The following is a 23,706-nucleotide window of genomic DNA, read 5'->3' as shown; positions in this document are numbered from 1 at the left end:
AAACATATATATTTGATTAAGGCCATAATTAAGAATAGAGATCCCTATATGAAATATGATATATAATTAATGATATATTTGTTAATGTATTGATTAAATTTTGGGTTAAAGACTCTTTTGCACCTTAGGGTTTAAACTCTTTATTTTTTCCTCTTACAGTTTCATTTTTATTACAGGAAGTACTTGTGGTTTTCATAAAAACAGGGATGGTACTTCCGTTAAAATTCCGTCCAAAATTTAACGAAATGTCACGTCACGTCATGAGCACCAATCAAATGTCACAACGTGTCAAATAATTAATTTTTTTAAGAAAATATTTTTTAAAAAAATTAAAAAGATTAAAAAATTATACTTTTTCAAAAAATTAAAAAAAGGAAAAAAGAAAAAAATTTTGGCCACCCCTTGGCCATTTGGGGGATGGTTGGCCACCCCATCTGGCCGGTTTGGAGGTGGTGAGCCACCCCCATGGCCAAAGCCACCCCAAGGAGGCAAAGGGGTGGCCAAAATCACCCCAGTGGGTTTGGGGGTGGTTCGGCCACCCCCTTTGCCTTGGCCACTCGATCCCATCTGGCTAGGGAAATTTTTCATCTTTTCTCTTTGAACCCAGATGAGTATATTAAGTTTGTAGAGAATAGGCCTTTTAATGACCAGAGATACTTTTTGGATGACCAGAAGCTGAAGAACTTGGGATGGTTTGAACGAACTTCATGGGAAGAGGGTCTAAAGAAGACCAAGGAGTGGTATGTCAACAATCCTGATTGGTGGGGTGATGTTTCCGGAGCACTTCTCCCACATCCAAGAATGCTAATGGTGCCTGGAATTGAAAGGAAGTTTGATGGGCCTGATGTTAGCAATTCTGCTTCCTCTTTGAAGTAAATAATCCTAATTAGAGCCGAACGGTTGTTCCAGCTCCAAAGAACAATCCCTCTACCCAGAAGCCAGCTTTGAAGTTCTTGATTTATGGTAGAAAAGGGCGTGGATTGGGGGGCTTCTTGGGAAAATTTGGGACAAGCAAGGGATAGCGGAAGGGGTTGGCTGAAAGGCCCGAAACCACCCCCAGACCACTGGGGGTGGTTTCGGCCACCCCCATCCGGCCCTCACCACCCCCCAAACCGGCCAGATGCCACCCCCCAAATGGCCAAAGGGGTGGTCCCAAATTGTTTTTTTTTTTGAAAAATTATAATTTTTTAATCTTTTTATTTTTTTTAAAAAAATATTTTCTTAAAAAAAAATTAATTATATGACACGTGGCGATATTTGATTGGTGCTGATGTGGCGTTCCGTTAAATTTTGGATAAAATTTTAACGGAGGTACCATTTTCGTCTTTATGAAAACCTCAGCTACTTCCAGTGATAAAAATAAAACCTTAAAGGACAAAAAAATAAAAAATTTAAACCCTATGAGGTAAAAGAATATTTAACCCTTAATTTTTTTTGGATTAAGTGGTGATTTAACCAAGTAATAATTAATTGTTTTATACGTCAGTACATTCGTTCAAATATGGTTGTTTGAGGGAATGCTTAGGAAATTAAACATTTACATTTAAACTACAAATTAACCAAGAAAGACAATTGATGCACCTTTCTTTTTAATTTAAGCATCGACGATTAATCTAGTATATAGATAATGTACATGTGTATGCACAAATTCCATTAAGCGTGGCATGGGTATTCAAATGTTTTGATGAATATAGAAAATGCATTTCCCACATCGACTAGAAGATAAAACCCGGAGCGGGACTATGCCTATATAACATGCTGTAACCAGTGCATCTAACTCATGGAGCCACGCAGTGGGCACAGAGCGAACTATTCTTTCGCCTTTTACTAAAGATTACCGTGTGCTCGCTGCTCATAGTGGCATACACCAATTTTTAGAGGGGCTGATTTCAATATATTTCTGCCCCTATACAACTAGTTTTAAGTTTTGATGTCGCTCCCTATTTATGTTATTGGCAACCAACGGATGAAGGCCAAAATATCCCAAAAAGACGTTAGATATGTGCCTGGAGAATGACAGTCCTCCTAACAATGGTCTTCTAATTGCTATGAATTCTCCTTTATAGGTCAAGTGCTCAGAAAAGGATTGTGAAAATGATTGTTTTTAAGTAAAACATTAAAAAAACTGAGTGTCCAAAAGCTTATATATACAATTACATTTAAAGAATATATATATGTGTGTTTTAGTCATCTTGGTTACATTTAAAGAATGTATAAGTGCTTCAGTCATCTTGGCTATGTAATTAATTAACACGTTGTTTCAGTCCTCATGAGTTTAGATTTCAAGAATTTAAAAACACACTTATAATTGTGCAATGTGAATGTTTCTATTCCTTTTTAGATTATCACATTCCGTCAATCATATATAGCATAGGATAGTAGATAAATTTTGTTACAGTACATTTGAATGACCCTAAAACACTACAAGCAATATGGTGATTAGCGACCAAACAAATAGCGGTGACCCTAAAAGTTGCCGCTAATGGTCAGTCATTAGCAGCGGTGACTCTCATGTCACCGCTAATAGTAGCTACTAATGATGAGTAAATAGCGGTCGCCGCTAATAACATGATCAAAATTTTTATTAAAAAATTTAAAAACAATTAGCGGTGACAAATTCTTGAATAGCGGCAACGCCCAAAGTCGCCGTTGATAAGGGGTCATTAGTGGCAACTATGAGGTCGCCACTAATGAGAAGAGAAAAATTAAAAAATTAAAAATTAAAAGCTAATTAGCGGTGACTAAATGTTGCCGCTATTTAGTCCTGAATAGTGGCGACCCCCAAAGTAGTCGCTGATGAGGGGTCATTAGCGGCGACTATGGGGTCGCCGCTATTGAGAAGAGAAAAAAAAAAATAATAATAATAATAAATTAAAAGGTCAATAGCACGGAATGTCGCCGTTATTTTGTCCTGAATAGCGTCGACCCCCAAAGTCACCGCTGATGAGGGGTCATTAGCGACGACCACAGTCACCGCTATTGAGAAGAGAAAAATAAAAAAAATTAAAAATTAAAAGGTCAATAGTGGTGACTGAATGTCGGAGACCCCAAACGTCACCGCTATTGAGGGGTCATTAGCGACGACTATGGGGTCGCGGGTCGCCGCTATTGAGAAGAGAAAAATAAAAAAGATAATAAATTGTTGCACTAAAGGACTCAATTGATGGTAAGTTATTTCAATCCTATTGTCACTCACTTGTTGGTAGAAGTACTGTGAAATGTAGCGAGCGGGAGGCTTGCATGGAGTTATAAGGATGAGTTATAAGGATGAGAAGAATGTGAATTGAAGTGTTTGGCTTTTGATTATAGTGGTTTGGTGATTTAAAAATAATGTCTTGCGAGAGTATATAACTATCAATATGCCAAACTTTCTATGATCTATCCCTTCTTATGGCAAGCATATGGTTGTCTTTTTATGCCAAACTACATGTCTGTTTCTATCAAAATATAGTTAACTTCTTTTCTTGATTTTCTTAGTGTTTGTGTTTGATTGTGGTAATTAAGGCTGAGTGTTTTTTTTTGTTAAAATTAAGTTATATATGAATAAGAGCCACAGGTTGTTGCTGGAGTGGGTACTAATATTTGCTGTTGCTGGTAAATTAACTATGATAACTGCAAAGTTTTGTTGTAAAAATTCAAATTCAAATTCAAGATGGATTTTTATTTTTTCTTTTGTTCTATTGAAATCAGATTTACGTAGCATCTTTCTCTATTGGATTGGGATCAGTCCCTTGGTTGATCATGTCTGAGGTAACTTTCAACATTTCAAAGTGAATTTGTGCAAATCTTAGACAGCTTAATTAGGACTCTATAGTGTTGCCATTTCTTCTATTTTATCATCTTGGATACCAAAAAGAGAGCGGAGAAATCATTGGGTTTATATGTAACTTGTTCTCTCCCAGATTTGTCGAAAGCACTGCTACTCAATAGGCTAATTTTATTTGTTGAAAATTGGAAGGCTTTTTTACTTATTTAAGTGTAAAGTTTCCAATTTAAGCTGTGGTTTGGGCTTGAATCTCCTCACTTTTGCAAATGAAAAACAGTGATGCAGGTTTTTTCTTTGATTCATAAATTTAATTCTCCTTGTTGCTCAGCTTGAAAGGGAAATAAAAGATATTATTTGTTAAATGCTATTGCATGAAGTTGATTATTACTACTACTTGTGCATATTTCTGATTCATTTTGGTTGGTGATGCTGCTCTGTACATTGCTCAATTATATGAAATTACTTAAAACATTTTTATTTGGATGTGTGGACTATAATCACTATTCCATAGAAATTGATTTTTAAATGCAGAATTTTACTTGGGAATTTGAGCTCTAGAGTTATTAGAATATAGAATCCTTCAACAACTTCTTGTTGAATTTGGTGATTGCTGTCTTATGGTTGAGATAAAACAATGCCCATACTTTTGGCCTAATCATTAGATTTTATAGTGTTGGGTTATTTTCTTTTGATCCCTAATTTTTTGCCCGATTGTTTCTTTTAATGGTTTGAGAGTGATAGTGTATTCTTAAAGGCCTTTTAAGAAATGCCTCAGTTGTTCCTATGAATTTACAACACATTATCACATGTAAATAGTGGAATGATTTCTTGAGAATTTGCCTTAATACAAAGATGTTTTTATCTTACTAAAACCAAAGGCATATTCAGAATTTGTTAACCCTCAATTCCTTAAATAAAGAATTCATTTATCCTTTTCAGGTTAATGGCCTTTCAAACTCAAAGATTTCAAAATTTGCAGAGTACACAAGTGGATAAGGTAAAGTTGTTAGGCAGGATCTATGTTCATATTGAGTTTTACTATTTAGAATCTGAACTGTTTTCTATCAGTGAATATGTTAGAAAGTGTTTGCTAGTAGTTCCTTTTCTAATTCATTGTTTAGTTAAAGTAGCTTGCCCGGTATGATCTTGTTATTGGTTTTGCCATCTTAGTTTTCAGTTATCCAATGTGTATGGTTTTCACATGTATGGTTACTTACATCATTGATTCTGTGGGAATGATTTTTTCCTTTTCTTAGATGCAAGATTTTTAGTTTCATTAGTTCTTTTTAATATCAGTAAATTAAACATCCATAGTTTACACTATAAAAGTTTACACTTTTCAATTTTGTTATCTTGCAGTTCCTTGCTCTTGTTTGTCCAGGTATAACATTGGTAATTTCTCCCCTCGTGTCACTTAAGCTTGATCCTTCTGATTAGTGTGTTCCATGAATATTATTTTGATTTCCTATAATTTATATATAATAAAAGCTTTTTTTTTTTTTTTTTTTTTTTAATTTGCTCATATCATTAGCAAATATTTTTTATTTTTTTAAAAAAATTCTTTTACTTTTTAATTTCTTTTTTTCTTTTTAAATTCTCATATCATTAGCGCCAGCTATTGATCTTTTTAATATATTTTTTAATTTTCTCTTATCAATAGCGGTGAGTCAGTGACAATAGGTCGCCGCTATTGAGCTTTTTAATTTTTTTTTTTAAAAATTTTTCTCGCCTCATTTGCGGCGACTCAAGGTCGCCACTAATGATAGCCCATTAGTGGCAACCAAGAAGTCGCGGCTAATGACCCCTCATTAGCAGCAACGCATGGCCCATTTAAAACTATTTTGCGGCGACAAAAGAAAAAAGAAAAAAAAAAAATCATTTGCAGCGAGAAAATGTCGCCGCTAATGACCCCTCATTAGCGGCGACCCCAATAGTCACCGCTATTTAACAGTAGTGGCCGATTACTTGCAGCCACTTAATAGCGGCCACTTGTCGTTGCTATTTGTAAATAGCGACCACTTTTACCTCATTAGCGGCGACTTTGTGTCACCGCTAATGACCCTTTTTTTTTTGTAGTGAAATTAGGGATTTGATGAAGATTAGATTAGCCTAATTTTAGGGATTGATTATGATTTGATCGTTTACATTTATGTTTAAGCTCTATAAATAGAGTATTATGTATTGTAAACAATCATTCAATAAAAGCGTAATGTAGCCCTTATGGCTTTATCTGTGGACGTAGGTCATTGACCAAACCACGCAAAATCTTTTGTGTCTATGTTATTTTAATTTCGCTGTTATTTTATTTTTCCATTTGATTATGAATTTCTTTATGGTATCAAAGCCTACCACAAGATGAATGAGGTCCACACTACTTTCCCTGTGACAAGGACTAGAAAAAATATTGGCCTGCATGTACGTAAGAGGAGGTGTTGAGGAATAATCTCACATTGCCTGTGGTCAAGATCATGGACATATTTATAAGGAATGGCAACTCTATCTTATTAAACCGGTTTTATGAGATGAGTTAGGCCCACGATTTTCTTCAACCTTGGGCATATTTATAGGGAATGCGCAACCCTCTCTTATTGAATCGGTTTTATAGGCTAACGCCAATTATTCAAGCTTAGATTTTAATTTTCTATTCTATATCTTCCTTTTCAATTGATTTCAAAAACCGTCATGCTTTTGATTTCCTTTTGAGTTTGTGAAAAAAAAAAAAAAAAGAGAAAAGAAAAGAAAGAAAAAGAAGAAGAAGAAGAAGGAGAAGGAGATTGTCGTCACTCGTCATTCAATTCAGAGCGCCGCATCCAGCCACACCCACGAAGTGCAGCGGTGCGACCAGCCGGCGCCTTCACCACCTATGTGCGACTTCCAGCCATCCATAGCCTAGATCCCGCGGATCCTTCTCCTTCGGTCATCCATCGTCATTTCCTCCAATCATCCATGGCCAATCGCATGCAGCGTTTCTCCAGCCATCCATGGTCTAGCTCCGACGTCCGTTGTTCTCAACGTTGTTCGCTACGATCTGCAGCCACAACAACCCACACAGCAGTAGATCCGACATCCCAGCCCTGGAGCTCCGGCGCCTTTGCGACGCCTAGACTCGTACAGTCTCATCCCAGTCTGTTCCACAACCAAACTTCCGGCGATCTATAGCCACAACAAGCTAGAGCAGAAGGGTGCTGTGTGTTCTGTAAATTGGGAGAAGAGATTGAAGAGGAAGACGGGTGTTTGGCAATAGGTTTACTTCTCATGAGTATATATTCCTATTCTGGTTTAGTAATAGGCTCTTCTAGTTAAAGTTCCAATTTGGGTTCTGATTGGTTATGGGAATAAGGTATCCTTATCCTAGTTTATGTAATCGAGAATAGGATATTATTGGAGAAAAAAAAATCAAAAATAAAAAATTAAACAAAAAAAATCAAAATCAAAATAAATAAATAAATAAATAAAATTCAAAAGAGGCCAAGTTGCCCATCCATTGGCCTATAGTTGGCCTACTTTTTCTTGGCTCTGTGGTATTGTTTAAAACCCAGATCATTTTAGCCCAAAGTTGGCTCTCACTTCAGCCCAAAGTTGGCTCTCACTTCAGCCCAAAGTTGGCTCTTTTTATTATTATTATTAGGAAAATCATATATAAAATCCTTAGGTAAACGCGCTTTTATTAAAAACTCACTGGGTATTTTTTTTTTGAAAATTTAGTCCTTAGGTCACTCGAAACTACTAGAAAACTCCTTACCGTCAATTTTTGTTAACTGCCGTTAGTCCACTCAAAACTCACCGTTTCATCTGATTAAAATATTAATTTTTTATTAATTTAATTTTAAAAAATTAAATTAAAAAAAAAAAAAAAAATTGAAGGGTGGCCAGGGGTGGCTTGCGGCCACCCTTGGGTGGTTTGGGGTGGCCTTCGCAGCCACCCCTGGCACCCCTAGGGTGGCCGCGAGCCACCCCATGGGTGGAAAGGGGTGGCCTGCGGGTGGTCAAACTATCCCTGGGGTGGCTTACGGGGTGGCTTACGGCCACCCCTTAGGGGGGGGGGGGGGGGGGGGGGGGGGGCACGGCCACCCCTGGCCACCCTTCAAATTTTTTTTTTTTTTTTTTTTTAAATTTAATTTTTTAAAATTAAATTAATAAAAAATTAATATTTTAATAAGATGAAACGGTGAGTTTTGAGTGGACTAACGGCAGTTAATAAAAATTGACGGTAGGGAGTTTCTAGTAGTTTCGAGTTACCCAGGGACTAAATTTTCAAAAAAAATTACCCAAGAAGTTTTTAATAAAAGCGCGTTGATCTAAGGATTTTTTATATGATTTCCCTTATTATTATTATTTATTTATTTATTTTTGGCTCTGTGGTATTGTTTAAAACTCAAGCCCACATTTGGCTCTCATTTCAGTTCAAAGTTAGCTCTCTCTTTTGTATTGTTTTGCTATCTCAAAAAAAAAAAAAAAAAAAAAAAATACATTTTACCCCCCTGAACTATCCACCCATTTGCACTTTGACCTCCAATGTTTAAAAAGTGACACTTGATCCTCCCAAACTTCTAAATTGTTGCAATTCGACCATTTTGACTTCTTTTTTTTTTTTTTTTTTTTTAACTTGACCACCCTTAGGCCCAACTGGGGTGGCCGATCACCCCTTAATTTTTAATTTTTAATTTTTTAAACTTGGGATGGGGGCATTTTGGAAAAAAAAGAGAGTCAGAATGGTCGAGTTGCAACAATTTGGAAGTTTGAGGGGGGGTCAAATGTCACTTTTTAAACATTGGAGGTCAAAGTGCAAATGAGTAGATAGTTCGGGGTGGGAGGGGAGGGGGGGGGGGGGGGGGGGTAAAATGTATCTCCCCTGCCCCAAAAAAAAGAAAAAAAAAGTCAAACTCAAGGTTTCAGGATCTTTCACCTTGAGTTTGATGGAGGATGTTAGAATACATTTGAATGACCCTAAAATTAGGGATTTGATGAAGATTGATAAAGATTAGATTAACCTAATTTTAGGGATTTGATTATGATTTGATCATCATAAATTAGGGGATTTGATCACGATTACATTTATGTGTAACCTCTATAAATAGAGTATTCTGTATTGTAAACAATCATTCGATAAAAGCGTAATGTAGCCCTTAAGGTTTTATCTGTGGACGTAGGCCATTAACCGAACCTCGTAAAATCTTTTGTGTCTCTTTTATTTTAATTCCGCTACTATTTTATTTTTCCATTTGATGATGAATTTCTTCAGCCCACACGTGAGTGGGAATGTTAAAGTATTGATTAAATGATTAAATTTAAGCTTAAGCTTTTGGGACAACTAGTGATTTAACATGGTATCAGAGCCAAAGGTCCTAGGATCGAACTTTGACTTCGTCAATTTCACCCCCCATTTCAATTAAATATTCTACGTGTTAGGCCTGACCTATTAAAAGAGAGTTTTTACCTCTTCCTATCAGCTTAAGTTTTCGGGATAACTACTTGTTGTTTATGCCTAGTGCTGAATATGAACTATTCCCATTTCCCACATCGACTACAACGTAAAACCCAAAATGAGGACCCCTGCTAATAAAGGTATTGTACCCAAATGGATGCCACAATTAGCCGTGTGGTGAACTATTCTTTCGCCTTTTACTAAAGAATACCTTGAACTCGTCACCCAAAGCGTCATACGCCAATTTATTTTTGGGGATTATGATCCCCTCAAATTTCTTTCAAATCTAAGATTCTTTTATTAATAAATCTTAACTATGTTTTACATCTAATAATCCACAACATTCCAGCTGTCTAACAAAATAAATGCTAAAGTTAATTAAACTTTAATTCCTCAATGAACTAGAAAGAGAAAATAAATTATCATTAACTTCAGCATTTATTTTATATGACAGCTGGCACATTGTGGATAGTTAGATTGAAATCATGGCTAAGATTTAATAATAAGAGAATCTCAAATTAGAAGAAAAAAAAAAAAAAAACTGAGGGAATCCTGATCCAATTTTTGGAGGGGTTGATTTCGACCATATTACAAGTCCAGTTAAAGCTAGGGTGTGATTCAACGCTTATGATTTGGCCATCAAGCCATTAATCCACCGATCATCTTATTGGTAACAAGGATTTTAGCATTGACCCAGTAAAAAAGAAGGACAAAAAAATTAAAATACCAATAATATTATCTAGTATTTAACATGGGGGACTGTGACTGTAATTACCATTAAAAAAAAAAATCATCCATGACAAAATTAGTCTCAAGACTCTCAATGATTTACTTAATTTGTAATTAGCATTTTGTGATATCAAAATGAACAAAATTTATTTTTAGTTGTTCATGATCAAACAACTAAGGATTGGTATGATGTTATGATTCTAAGTGTCTTACATGGCCTAAATACAAAAATAAACCCTCCAATTGAAATACTAAGCTATATAATTAAATAAGTTAGACTATTTTTCGAATGCTTGCATATTGCTTTTAGAATTTTTTGACAATACCCCTAACGGTTGCTTTTACAAAAATATATAAGTTGATTTTTTTAATATTTCATATTTATACAAAGATAGTATATTATTATTTTAAAATTAGAAAGCCTCATTATAAATTTTTGGCTTAGACCTAGCTCAACTTTCACTGAGCTATGGCTTTAGTTAATCGAGTAATTCAAACCCTAACAAGTTGGTTGAAGCATGGCACTGATGACGGGCGTTAAGTGCTGACCATGGTGGCTTGTGGGAATGGCGAAGAGGTGAAAATAGCGTATGATCGATTCACGTGTTTTTACATTTTACATAGTGATCGAATATATATCCGGGTAAAAATAATTCGGATGTAGTAAATAAACATATATAGAGCGACGCACGTGTTTTACATGGTTAATCAAGTAATATTTAATTCAAACCCCGACAAGCTAGAACACGTAAATTCGACAACAAGTTGGTTGGTTAAAACTTAATTAAAAGCTTGACACTGATGATGGGCGACCCTCGTGTCTTGTGGGACGAGGTGAAACAAGTTCCAATGCAAATTATGCAATCACGCGTTTAATTTACGTGATTTCATAATTTGCATGTGATAGCCAACAAGTGAAAATGCCACAGCTCTAGTTTCGAGGGTCCTGAAACTTCTGTTGGACAAAGAATCAAAGATAGACGACAATCGAATACAAAAGATGCTAAAAACCAACAACCGTCGACTTAGAGGACCGGTCATTATTGGTGGGCCATCTTAAGAATAATCAAGTAAGATTGTACAGTATAGCAGTACAATCTTGAAAGAATATATCACTGTGCATGACAGCTTTCTTTCCCTATTGAGCATGCAAACAATTCTTTATTTTCTAGTATATATATATATATATATATATATATAGGTTGCTCAACGTTAAGTCTATCACCACAGCCTTAATCGATTAATCGATTGCTCAAGAGAGAAAGATAGAGAGAGCGAGAGAGATGGAAGAAAAACACAGAGAGACAAAATGGTGCGAAGAAAAAGAACAGGTAGAAGCGAGTATCTGGAAATATGTTTTCGGATTCACAGAAATGGCGGTAGTGAAATGTGCCATTGAGCTTGAGATAGCTGATGTCATTGAAAGCCATGGAAGTCCCATGACACTATCCGAGTTATCATCAGCTCTAGCATGCGCTTCGTCTCCCCTTTACCGCATAATGAGGTTTTTAATGCATCGGGGAATATTCAAAGAGGAACTCACCGCCCATGGCTCCCCAGGTTATGTACAAACGGCTCTATCTCGTCGTTTGATGAGATATGGAGAGCATAGCATGGCTGCTTTCATTATGCTAAATAGCAGCCCAATGGTGACAACATCATTGCATTGTCTCAGTGCCCGTGTTTTAGCCAATGAGACTTCACCATTTGAGGTGGCTCATGGCGAAGATGCATGGAGCTTTTTGGAAGCAAATCCTGCTCAGAGCCAACTCGTCAATGAAGCAATGGCTTCTGATGCCAGGGTGGTCGTGCCTGCAATAATTCACGATTGTCCAGAGGTATTTGATGGGCTTGGCAGTCTGGTGGATGTGGGCGGGGGCAATGGAACAACTTTGCAGATGTTGGTGAAGGCATTTCCATGGCTTCGAGGCATCCACTTTGATCTTCCTCATGTTGTCTCCAATGCGGCGGCGTTCCACGGAGTTGAACGTGTTGGGGGTGACATGTTTCAAAGTGTTCCAAAGGCTAATGCGGCTTTCCTAATGGTAAGTACTATGGTCCCACACCGACCGTAAAAAAATAAAAGACCTTTAAATTATACCTATTTATTTTTTTTATTTTTTTTTATAAATTATATGTATTGCTTAAATAAATAAATAACCTTTGTGAATTGCATGCGCGTAGTGGATTCTCCATGACTGGGGTGACAAGGAGTGCATCCAAATCCTTAAGAAATGCAGAGAAGCAATTTCAGAGGAGAAAGGAAAGGTAATAATTGTTGAGGCTGTGATTGAAGAAGAAGGGAAAATGGACGAGCTAAGTGATGCGAGGTTGGCGCTGGACATGGCGATGATGGCTCATACAAACGCGGGAAAGGAAAGGACATTGAAGGAGTGGGAATTTCTTCTTGAAAAGGCTGGATTTGCAAGATATACCGTGAAATCCATTCATGCTGTGCAATCTGTTATTGAGGCATTTCCCTAGCTTAGTTATATATGTAGCATTTCACAAAGGCACGTGGATGCAATCTGTTATTGAGGCCTTTTTTCTTTCTTTCTTACTTTTGTGTAATAATATGTCTTGCTACTACTACTACAAGTAGGGCCAGCTCAATTGATCATTAAGATGTTTGATTGCCTATAAAATAATAACATATTTGATTAAGGCCTTAAGAAAATCATATGGTTTTTCCTGATCCTTCTTTCTTGATAATTAAGCATGACTTCCACTAGTGATGACAATTTCTAAATTGTCTCTATCGAATGTCAACAACCACTACCAACAGGTCACTAATAGAGTGGTGCATGACGTGCTAATAGCGACGTGGGTGACACGTAAAAAATTCAAAAGTCACTAATGGTAATTAGTGACGTATGGAATTGACCACACATCACCAAATGGTGACATGTTAAATTCCACACATCACCATCTAAAGGTAACATGTCAAGATTGATTAGAACAGTAAAAAATTTTCATTAACGTGGTTTTTTTCTTTTTTTTTTTTATCCAAATTTTTTATTTATTTATTTTTTCAGTTTGTTCAGATCTTTATTTATTTTCAATTTAATTTTTGATTTTTTGATACCTTCTTTTTCTTCTTCTTCTTCTTCGTATTGTCATTTTTTTCTCGCCCGCTTCTTCAAAATGGCACGTCACCAAAAATGATGATGTGTTACTGTTCACAATCGCCATGGTGACACATGAACAGTAAAAACGTCATTAAATTTTGGAAAAATGTATAATAAATCTCTGAGTCAACTCTTCAAAATTTTAATCTCCTTAAGTTTTTTTCTTTCGAAAATTTAGTCTTTGAGTTAATTGAAATGACAATAAAATCTCTGCCGTTAAAATTTTTTAACAAACGTTAGGGCAACTCAAAACGCACCGTTTTACCCCATTAAAATATTAAATTTTTATTAATTTAATTTAAAAAATTAAATCTAAAAAAAAAAAAATTAAAGCCACCCATGGGGTGGCTCGAGCCATCCCACCCTTCAATTTTTTTTTTTTTGATTTAATTTTTTAAATTAAATTAATAAAAAATTAATATTTTAATGGAGTAAAATGGTGCGTTTTGAGTTGTCCTAACGTCTGTTAAAAAATTTTAACGGCTGGGATTTTATTGTCATTTCAATTGACCTAGGGACGACTTAATTTTCGAAAAAAAAAACTAGGGAGATTAACATTTTGAAGGGTTGACTCATGGATTTATTATACATTTTCCCTTAAAATTTTTTTTCCTGAAATTTTTTACTTATTTTTTTTTCATATTTTTTTTTTTCTTCCTCAGATCTTCATTTTTTTTGTCTCCCTCATATCTTTCTTTCCTCTTTTGTTTCAGTGAGAACCGCAAGACATGGAGAAAGAAGGAATTTGGAAGAAGAAAGCTGAAAGGAGAAGGAGAAAAGAAAGAAAAGAAGAGAGAAGAGGAGGCCGTGTCCGCAGGTGAGGAGGAAAAAAAAACAGAAGGAGGTGGAGGTTCAAGATCTACTGAAATTTCAGATTTAGGTTATCAATTTTTCATCCAATGGTTATTGTTATACCACAAGTCCCACTATTACTAAAAAAATAAAATAATAAACATTTATTAGTTTATTAGTAGTAGGACACGTAGCAGAACAATGACCCTTAAATGGAAAATGGACGGCAAAAATTTGAAATTTCAGAAACTGGAATTTTCCTAAGAATTTCAGTGGATCCAGATCCTCAAAGTTATATAAGTTTAAAATATTAGTTTTTAAAATTTAAATTCAAAACATGAAATTAGTGACGTCTGAATAGTAGCACGTCACTAATTAGTGATGTGCTACTGTACGTTTACACCTCACTAATTACTTATATAAGTTTAAAATATTAGTTTTTAAAATTTTTAAATTCAGAATTTGAAATTAGTGACGTGTGAACAGTAACACGTCACTAATTATTTTAATTTTTTTTTCTCCACTTTCCTTTAAACAAGAAAGAAAGAAAGAAAAAAAAAAACATTAAATCACACGTCACTAATCACTAATTAAATTTTAATTTGAAAGAATTTTTTTTTGAAAAAATAGTGACGTGTGAACATTCACACGTTATTAATTGAATTTTAATTTCTTTTTTCCTCTTTCCTTTAAAGAAGAAAGAAAAAATGAAAAATAAAATTCAATTAGTGACGTGTGGATATTAACATGTCACTATTTTTATTTTTTTTATTTTTTAGTGATGTTTTACTCTTTGCACGTCATTAATTATTTAATTTTTTTCACCAAGCTCTTTCCTTTAAACAAGAAAGAAAGGAAAAATAAAAAAAAATTAACATTGAATTAGTGACTTTTGACCATTCACACGTCACTAATCACTAATTAAATTTTAATTTGAAACTTGTTTCCCTCTTTCTTTTAAAAAGAAAGAATTTTTTTTTTTTTTTAAAAAAAAAATAGTGATGTGTGAACATTCACACATCATTAATTGAATTTTAATTTGTTTTTTCCTCTTTCCTTTAAAGAAGGAAGAAAAAATGAAAAATAAATAAATAAAATTCAATTAGTGTGGATATTGACATGTCACTGTTTTTATTATTATTATTATTATTATTTTTTTTTTAGTGACGTTTTACTCTTGGCACGTCACCATTTGGTGATGTTCTGGACACCAAGGTACTAGCTTTTTTGAGTCGTAACTAAATATTTCCAACCCCCTATAGTAATTAGGGCTTTGGTAGACGATATTAATGAGTCATAACAATTTAATTTTTCAAATTTGTTTTTCTAAAAAAATATGGTTTACTAGTTGAGGGTTGGTGACTTGGTGTGATGCGTTCAAATCCGAACAAGGCTGGCCACCCCTGGGTTTTTATTAAGTTAAATTTCGAAAGAAAATATTCAATTTTTAAGCGAGACAAAATAAAATTCAGTATTGTGAACTATTGGGATATTTACAGAACGTACGGTTTGGTGACTTTTAAAGGTCTTAAGGTTTAAGGAATGATTATAATTTGACTATTAATTATATGCAATATTGTATATGCAAAAGAAATATGATATTGAACTATGGAAGGTACGTATACTTTAGGGACTAAAAGAGAGTTATAAGTATAAATTTACTGTCCCTTTTTCTTCTCTCTCCCGTATTGATTAGAAAAAAAAAAAAAAATACAAATTTACTAACAACACTTACAAATTTTACATATTACCAAAGCCTTATTTTAACCTTTTGCCTTAAGCCGATTTTCATTGAACTATATAGTGTTGTTCAATTAAGTACGTAATTCGAACCTCAATATGGACATGTAAATTTTTTTATTTTTTGAGCAAAAAATGGTAAGTTAGGAAGATGAATTGTGACTATACTTCAACGTGACTATAATAACATCTACCTGCTGGAGCCGCAAAGAAAAGGCCTAGATTATGAGAACCACAAGCGCTTTCTTAAGTCCGACTGAATTATAGCCTAATTAATTCAGTCCCATTAGAGTATTAATAAAAATCTAAAACCATTAATATTAATTAACCATCTGTAAAAATTATTATTGCAAAGATTCAAATCCAACTTAACTACTTCAAAATTTCTTTGAACGCCGTACCTTTAAATTTGGAATGGACATGTAACTTGGAGTACAAGTTGGTTGACGCTTGGCAGTACGCCAGTACTGATCATGGGCGCGCGTTGGGTGCTGACGGCTGACACGGGGGGGGTGGGGGGGTGGTGGGGGTCTTGTGGGGATGAGCGAAGAGGTGAAACAAGTCAGCATGTGCTGTTTTCAACTTTGAAAATAGTCTATGATTCACGTGTTTTTAGAGCGAGGCACGTGTTTTACCTGATTGCAAGTGAACATGCTTGCACAGTTGCACAGCTCTACTTTCGATAGATGAATCCATCAAGTGAACAAGGGCAATAGATGAATCCATCAAGGGTTCTACAGTTACTAACTGCAAACTCCATAAACAATCTACACCCGTCTCTGTATTCCATCGTACCCCTAGACTTTGTCATCCAACTCTTGTCCATTTTTATCTACGTACATGAGTTAGGAATAAATACATAAGACTTACAAATTGTATACCTACTTTCAAGCACATGCATGTATATAAACATAAACCGATACCTAAATATTTGAACCACATTAGAAATATAAACCTATACATTCTCATATAGGGTTAAATTATTTATGTCCAAAAATATATACATATTCATGCGTATCTACATTCATCCGTACTGAAGGGTGTATTTATAACCCTTATCTATTATAATTAATCTACAAAAACCAAATAAAATAAAAAATACTTGATCCAAAATTTAAGCATTTTCTTTGGTGGGGACCCTAAACAAATTAATTATAGCTAGCTTATAACTTATAAGGTTGTTCTAGTACATCTACCGAGCTAGGTTCGTTACGAGGACCCTAAATACAATAAATATAGCTTAAATGTCGTTAGCCTTTGGCATGAATTACTAGGTGATGACATGCATATATGGGTAATACAACTCTTTTGTTTGGTGTATTTATTTATTTTTAATATGACATGTATAAAGGTTAAAAGAATTTTGAGTGTCTTGAAAATATGGTGTATGTTTTCGTAATATATATTATTGGTCCGAACGTTTCTTCGGTTATTGACACATTAGATTAATTTCTTTCATATTAATCACAATTGTACCGTTTGGACCGTTTTGTATGGTTTTTTTTGTTTGAAAAATAATATATGTGGGATAGAATGAAGTAAGAATCGAATTAAATATATTTTGCAAGTGTTTACGTTATGTGTTTAATTATGATTAGACTTGTTAAAAACACTCAAAACAAAAGTGTGATAAAAAAAATAGTGTAACAAACAAAGTCATGACTTTTTACTTATTCATTTGAAGTCTCTCTAAGTTTGACAAGATTTGCACGTTTGCCAATGAATTTTCCCATTAAATCCATGTAATTCGAAGTGAACCCTCGTGTGTGAATTTATAACTTACACATTAATCCATAACGTTACGGTTAAAAGAATATTAAAAAACACATTAACTGTGAATATTAATTAAACAACGACTTAAATTAAATCTCTATAAATATTATATGTCACCACGCACTACACGTACTTAATTAGAAGGTCAAACGATATATATTGAAATGAATGATAGATTAAAATTGACGTAATGTGTTATAAATTCCTTACTAATAAGCCAACCTTTGTTTGACAAGATTTGCACGTTTGCCAATCTTTTCTAAGTTTGGCAAATCTTCTCTAAGTTTGACAAGATTTGCACGTTTGCCAATGAATTTTCCCATTAAATCCATGTAATTCGAAGTGAACCCTCGTGTGTGAATTTATAACTTACACATTAATCCATAACGTTACGGTTAAAAGAATATTAAAAAACACATTAACTGTGAATATTAATTAAACAACGACTTAAATTAAATCTCTATAAATATTATATGTCACCACGCACTACACGTACTTAATTAGAAGGTCAAACGATATAGATTGAAATGAATGATAGATTAAAATTGACGTAATGTGTTATAAATTCCTTACTAATAAGCCAACCTTTTCATTTAAACAAACCTACCAAAAAAAAAAAAAAAACATAGCCACATTTAAGAAGCAATTATATTTACAAAGAAAAACCTACCTAGCATAAGAAACATCATTTTGCATGCATCTATATTTTCAACGTACAATAAGTAATTAATTAATAGATATTCCTTAAAAAAAAAAAAAATTTAACATCAATTACAAGCTCACAAATACTCAATCCCATACATTATTGAAACATCATGCGAATATATGACAAAATGAAACATAAAATTCTGCAATATACAAATGTATATATTTTATATATTCTGCAATATATATATATCACCTAAAAACTATATAAAATAAAACAATATAGAACAACACAATATATGCATATATATATATATATATATATATATATATATATATATATATATATATTCTGCAATAATAAAACAATACTATATATCAAATAAAACAACATAAAACAACACAATATATATATATATATATATTAATCTGCAATAATAAAAAACAATAGTATATATAAAATAAAACAAAATATATATATACCTGCAGGTGAGATGGAGGAGATTGGCGGAGCAGATTCGGCCGGAGAATCGCCGGAGACGGCAACGGCGCTGTGGAGGCGGTGGCCGGCGACGGGGAGTGAGCTAGCTAGAGAGAATGGTACGTACGGCGCTCCGGCAGAGAGATAGAGCTGATCACGGCCGGAGAAAACGTAGGAGAAGGTAGAAGAAAATGAGGAAGAGTGAGAGAGGAGATATGCAGAAGAACAAAAGCAGGGCTGGCGCCTGGCGGGAGAGAAGAGAGACGAGCTGGCCGGGTGGGGGATGAAAGCTAGCTGCAGGAGGGAAAATCAAAAAAAATAAAATATAAAAAATAAATAAAATATCAGTGGTAGCAGGTGCGTGCGATGGGACGGCCAGCAGGCGCTGGCCTTCCCAAGTGTAACGCCCTGATATTTGAGCTAGCAAATATCGAAGTCGTGACGCTGCAACTTTAGAAAATACAATCTTACAGCGGAGTATGTATATTTTTTTCTTTTTCTATGACCTAGGAATAACTTACACAACACAGTTGAGCTGACTGAAATACCTCGAGGTGATATATTATTAAATAAAATAGAAACATGGTTTTCATTACAACATATGTATACACTAGGTGTACCAAATATATGCCACAGACGGCACCTAAATTAACATAGTAAAATCTATTAAGTTTACACACATCACCATACATAATAAAAGCGATTAACATAAATGAGACTTGCTCCATAGAGTAAGCATAAATCCTGCAGCAGATGGTCTATCAACCATCAAAACCAGTAAAAGGACCATCGTCCTCACTTTCTATTCCTGCATCAAGATCTATGTAAAGATGACGTTATCATATTTACATAGGCAAACAAGTGAGTAATCTATTTTCCTAGATATAAAGACTAAAAAGACTAGTTTGAACAAATAAGATTAAAGACTAAAATATATAATAATGAATGAGTTGTGAATGCAGCGTAATGACAGATTAGTTTGTGTTTTATGATAATCTTTCTTCAGACCTCTTCTCATGAGCTCTCAGCCCGCTTACGTCCGTTATGTCCCTCACACTTTAGAGGTTTACCTGTTTGGTGCTGGCAACTACACCGCCCCAGCTTAGTTATATATTAGGCCTGTTGGACGGTTATATACCCCCATCCACTGAGATACCGACAGTTCCTCGCGGCAATCCACCCAGCTTGTTCTTAAGGTGGCTATCTTATCAGCCCATTTTATTAGACACATTATGCAGCAGTTGTATTGCAAAATTATATCAATAAGACAAAATAAGAATTCCTATAACAATAAAACAAAGCTAGTACTCAGTAAGTATATCCATACTTACTCTCCTTAGTGTAGTATTCTGCTCCACTTCTGCATATAATACATACATACAAACAATACTTAGTTCATTCTCCAATAATATCATTGTTTAAAGACACTCATCTTTTTATATTTATTTATTATCCGTCACTTCATCTTTACTTACTCATTTTATTATATTAATCTAAAATAGTCATATATAACTAATTAAATGACTGAATGTAAATGTTAAATGCATATTTCGGGGATGAGATCAAATGGTCCTTACCGCCAGAAATATGAACAGAAATTTAAATGACATAAAAGAAATGACTGAATGTAAATGTTAAATGCATATTTCGGGGATGAGATCAAATGGTCCTTACCGCCAGAAATATGAACAGAAATTTAAATGACATAAAAGAAATGACTGAATGTAAATGTTAAATGCATATTTTGGGGATGACATCAAATGGTCCTTACCGCCAGAAATATGAACAGAAATTTAAATGACATAAAAGAAATGACTGAATGTAAATGTTAAATGCATATTTCGGGGATGACATCAAATGGTCTTTACCGCCAGAAATATGAACAGAAATTTAAATGACATAAAAGAAATGACTGAATGTAAATGTTAAATGCATATTTCGGGGATGACATCAAATGGTCTTTACTGCCAGAAATATGAACAGAAATTTAAATGACATAAAAGAAATGACTGAATGTAAATACTGTAAAGTAAATAATATATAGATAATATTATAAGTCCTTAATTGATTTTGTCCACTAACTCTTTATTATTAATTCACTTGTTCCATTACTTTATTTTACATTATACGCTTTATTGGGTTTTTAAACAATTAAATGAGGACAAGTAATAAAAGCAATAAATCATGATATTTATACATGAAACACTTACCCAATAATCCTTTAGAAGTAAAACTCCACCAAATCTTCTCTAGGTAGCTAGTTTTAGAAAAACGCTTGAACACTACAAGAAAGATCTAGGCTATATGGTATTTGAGTAGAACTAAGAAATAAAATGAAAGGAGGAGCAAACAATTTTACTTGTTCTAAGATTGTAAAAACTCAAGTGAAAGTGAATTTAGCTATAGGCTCTATTTATAAGAGAATGGATGGTTAGGATTTATTTTTACACATTTGATCTAAGGGTTGAGATGTATTTAATCAAAAGAATGAACCTAGTCCATATTTCATGCTCTATACCAATTGATATTTTCGTCCAAAATGAGGGCAGTGTATTCCGATTCATTTTTCAATGTCCAAACATACTCCGATTGACATGAAATTTTGAGAGTAGATAGAGGACTCTGAAACAAACATTTTATATTTTTGGTTCGACTTCATCCGAGTTCGTTTGAGTCTACTTTTGGCCTATACAAAGTTTCCAATTCAACTTAGGCTTTAACTATTTGCATTCCCACTTGGCCACTTGCCTTATTAAATCATTATAATTATGATATTTACTATAATCATCATTACTAGAAGACTTTAAGCTTTCAACAAAGGTGGCTAGCCTTGGTATCTTTCTTTAGCAGTTTTAATCCCATTTAGACAGTATGAAAATTAAGACACTGCTTTTTAGGCCAAAAACTACAAAGCTTCAAATTAATTTCTAACTTCACTAAACACCAATATAAATAATTTATTTACTAGATTGTGTTTAATTATGCTCATAAACATATTAGTGAAGCTAAATTTTAGAATTGAATGGATATACAAAAGATGTCAAATATCAATGTAATATACTTGTAACACTAAATAGTTATTCAATATCATTAATCTATATATCATTGATCTAATTTATTCATTTATTCTTTTAATCTATTTAATATTGTTTATATGAGAGTTTTTAAAATCGAGGTTGTTACACCAAGGCACGCTCCTGACGCGCCACATAGGCACGTCAGGAATATATATATATATATATATATATATATATATATATATATATATATATATATATATATATATGTTTATATGTTTATAATATAGTATTAATTATATTAATACTAATATAATTTATGTTTTCCTCTTTTGTATTTCATTTGAGTTCTCATGTATTTGGTTTTATTTGATGTACATGAATAGTGCAGTTAATCTTACAAACAACAATTTCATTTTAATGTGCATGGCTAAAACCTAATTGATATATATATATATATATATATATATATATATGTGTGTGTGTGTGTGTGTGTGTGTGTGTGTGTCAAAACGTTAATATCATCGATCACCAATATTGTTACTTTAATTATTTTAATTAATGAAATACCAAATTTGGTATCTCACAATTAAATGAACGAGATCGAGAAAAATGCATGTTATACGTACATATATATATATATCCTTTAGTATAATTTGAACCATGCATGCACGTTAAATTCATGTTATATAAATATCCTTTTGCATGGTTTTGCTATATATATATATATATATATGGTATCTCGAGTAAAACATGGCTAACCGTTGGAATTTTTTTTTTTTTTTTTTTTAAGTTTTGAATGTTCAAATGGAATGGGTTACGGTACATGCCACGTGAAGAAAAGTATATATTAAAGTACTGGTCGGTGCTTGTTTTCTAAAAATTAATTTTATTGAATGTTAATTGGGATTCGATCATACTGTACAATATTAAATTACCCTAATAATGTTGGGATCATATATATATATATAGATGCAAGGGGAGTAGGGGAGAGTGATACCAATCTCAGCCGTTATGGGCTAGATTGGAAGCCATAAGATCAATGACAAACTTGAAATCTGATGCAGTAGGAGAAAGAGATCTACATAAGAGTTCCGGTCTCTTTGCTGCCTTGATGTACACCCTTCTCTTCTGAACCCCCTGAGTAATGTCTTGCTCTCTTCCTCTTTCCTTACTCCCAGTTTACCTTCTCTGTGTCGAGATCTTAGGTTGTTAGACGGTAGTCTGCCACCCCGTCACTTTTGTTGGAACGGTAGTCCACCACCCCGTCACCTTTGTTGTAAGGAACGGTAGTTCACCACCCCGTCACTACAGTAGTCGAGGTATCTGTAAGTCCCGCTTAAGCCTGGGTTGGCGTTAGGGCGTGAAGAAGATCTGTGGGCTAGGCCAAGGGTATGTGTGAATAGTTCTGGTTTCAGCCGAGGGTTAGGCCAAGGGTATGTGTGGATAGTTTCACCAGAGGGCTAGGCCAAGGGTATGTGCAGATAGTCTAGTGTCCTAGGAAGGAGATCCTTAGGAAGTTTACACAGTGAGTGAGTACCTAGGATGAGATCCTTTAAGACTTCACCCAGTGAGTAATTTTGAGTCTAGTTTGTATGTCATAATGTGGAGATCTAATTCTTCTGTTAGCTCTCAGTCCAGTTTGCCACCTGACGTGGTTAATTTTGAAAAATTTTCTGTTGAATCTGATAATAATTTATGTTTTGATAAATGGAACATCCCTAAGCTGGACGCTAAGGATGTTTACACTACTTCTTCTTGGTTTAAAGGTTCATTTAAAACCCAGTTTTCTGTCAAAACGGTGGAACAGACCTTTGCTATTACCGGCAAAGATCAGACCATCACTTTGTTTAACAAGAAATTCATTAACGAATCTCTTGCCAAAGGTTACAAGTTTTTGCATGTTGGTTGTGCCCAAGTTGCAGTCAAGCCATTGACTCGACTCGGTATTAATGCTTCTGTTTTGCTTTGCTTGCGTGACGCAAGATTTCTTGATTTTAAGACCAGTATCCTTGGAATGATCCAATCTTCCTTGTTTCTTGGTCCTATTCATTTTGATGTTTTCCCAAACATGTCACTTGCATTGCATGACATTCATGTTTTGAAAGCTTTGACGCTTAACATGAAGTCTTCTGGTTATAATATGGAAGAAGGTAGCAGACCTCTTGCTATCATCTACCGTATTTATTATAAATTGATGAAGACAAATC

At 34.1% G+C, this 23,706-nt stretch overlaps 1 protein-coding gene, 1 non-coding gene and 1 pseudogene across 2 annotated transcripts; all 3 read left to right on the top strand.

The window, feature by feature from the left end:
• The first annotated feature begins 1,784 nt into the window (after positions 1-1,784).
• On the top strand, positions 1,785-1,902 carry LOC132168271 (U5 spliceosomal RNA). Its single transcript, XR_009438792.2, has one exon. It is a non-coding gene; the product is annotated as a U5 spliceosomal RNA (small nuclear RNA).
• A 7,457-nt stretch (positions 1,903-9,359) lies between these two features.
• On the top strand, positions 9,360-9,461 carry LOC132168277 (U5 spliceosomal RNA; annotated as a pseudogene).
• Positions 9,462-11,203: 1,742 nt separating this feature from the next.
• Positions 11,204-12,479, top strand: LOC132167895 (acetylserotonin O-methyltransferase-like). The gene is made up of 2 exons (XM_059578932.2): positions 11,204-11,965; positions 12,105-12,479. Exons 1-2 carry the CDS (start codon positions 11,204-11,206, stop codon positions 12,402-12,404), a joined length of 1,062 nt encoding a protein of 353 aa, XP_059434915.2. The 3' UTR covers positions 12,405-12,479.
• The last annotated feature ends 11,227 nt before the right edge of the window (positions 12,480-23,706 follow it).

The sequence above is a fragment of the Corylus avellana genome, chromosome 2 (genome assembly GCF_965113065.1).
Source record: "Corylus avellana chromosome 2, dhCorAvel1.hap1.2, whole genome shotgun sequence".
Classification (NCBI taxonomy): domain Eukaryota; kingdom Viridiplantae; phylum Streptophyta; class Magnoliopsida; order Fagales; family Betulaceae; genus Corylus; species Corylus avellana.
Note: the sequence above shows the minus strand (reverse complement) of the source record. Positions and strands in the feature narration are given on the sequence as shown.

What these genes read in the sequence shown, in the direction of transcription:
- LOC132167895 (XM_059578932.2), top strand. Translation starts at nt 11,204, where the DNA reads ATGGAAGAAAAACACAGAGAGACAAAATGGTGCGAAGAAAAAGAACAG. An exon ending in CTAATGCGGCTTTCCTAATG is followed by an intron (nt 11,966 to 12,104) that starts GTAAGTACTATG and finishes GCATGCGCGTAG; the next exon opens with TGGATTCTCCATGACTGGGG.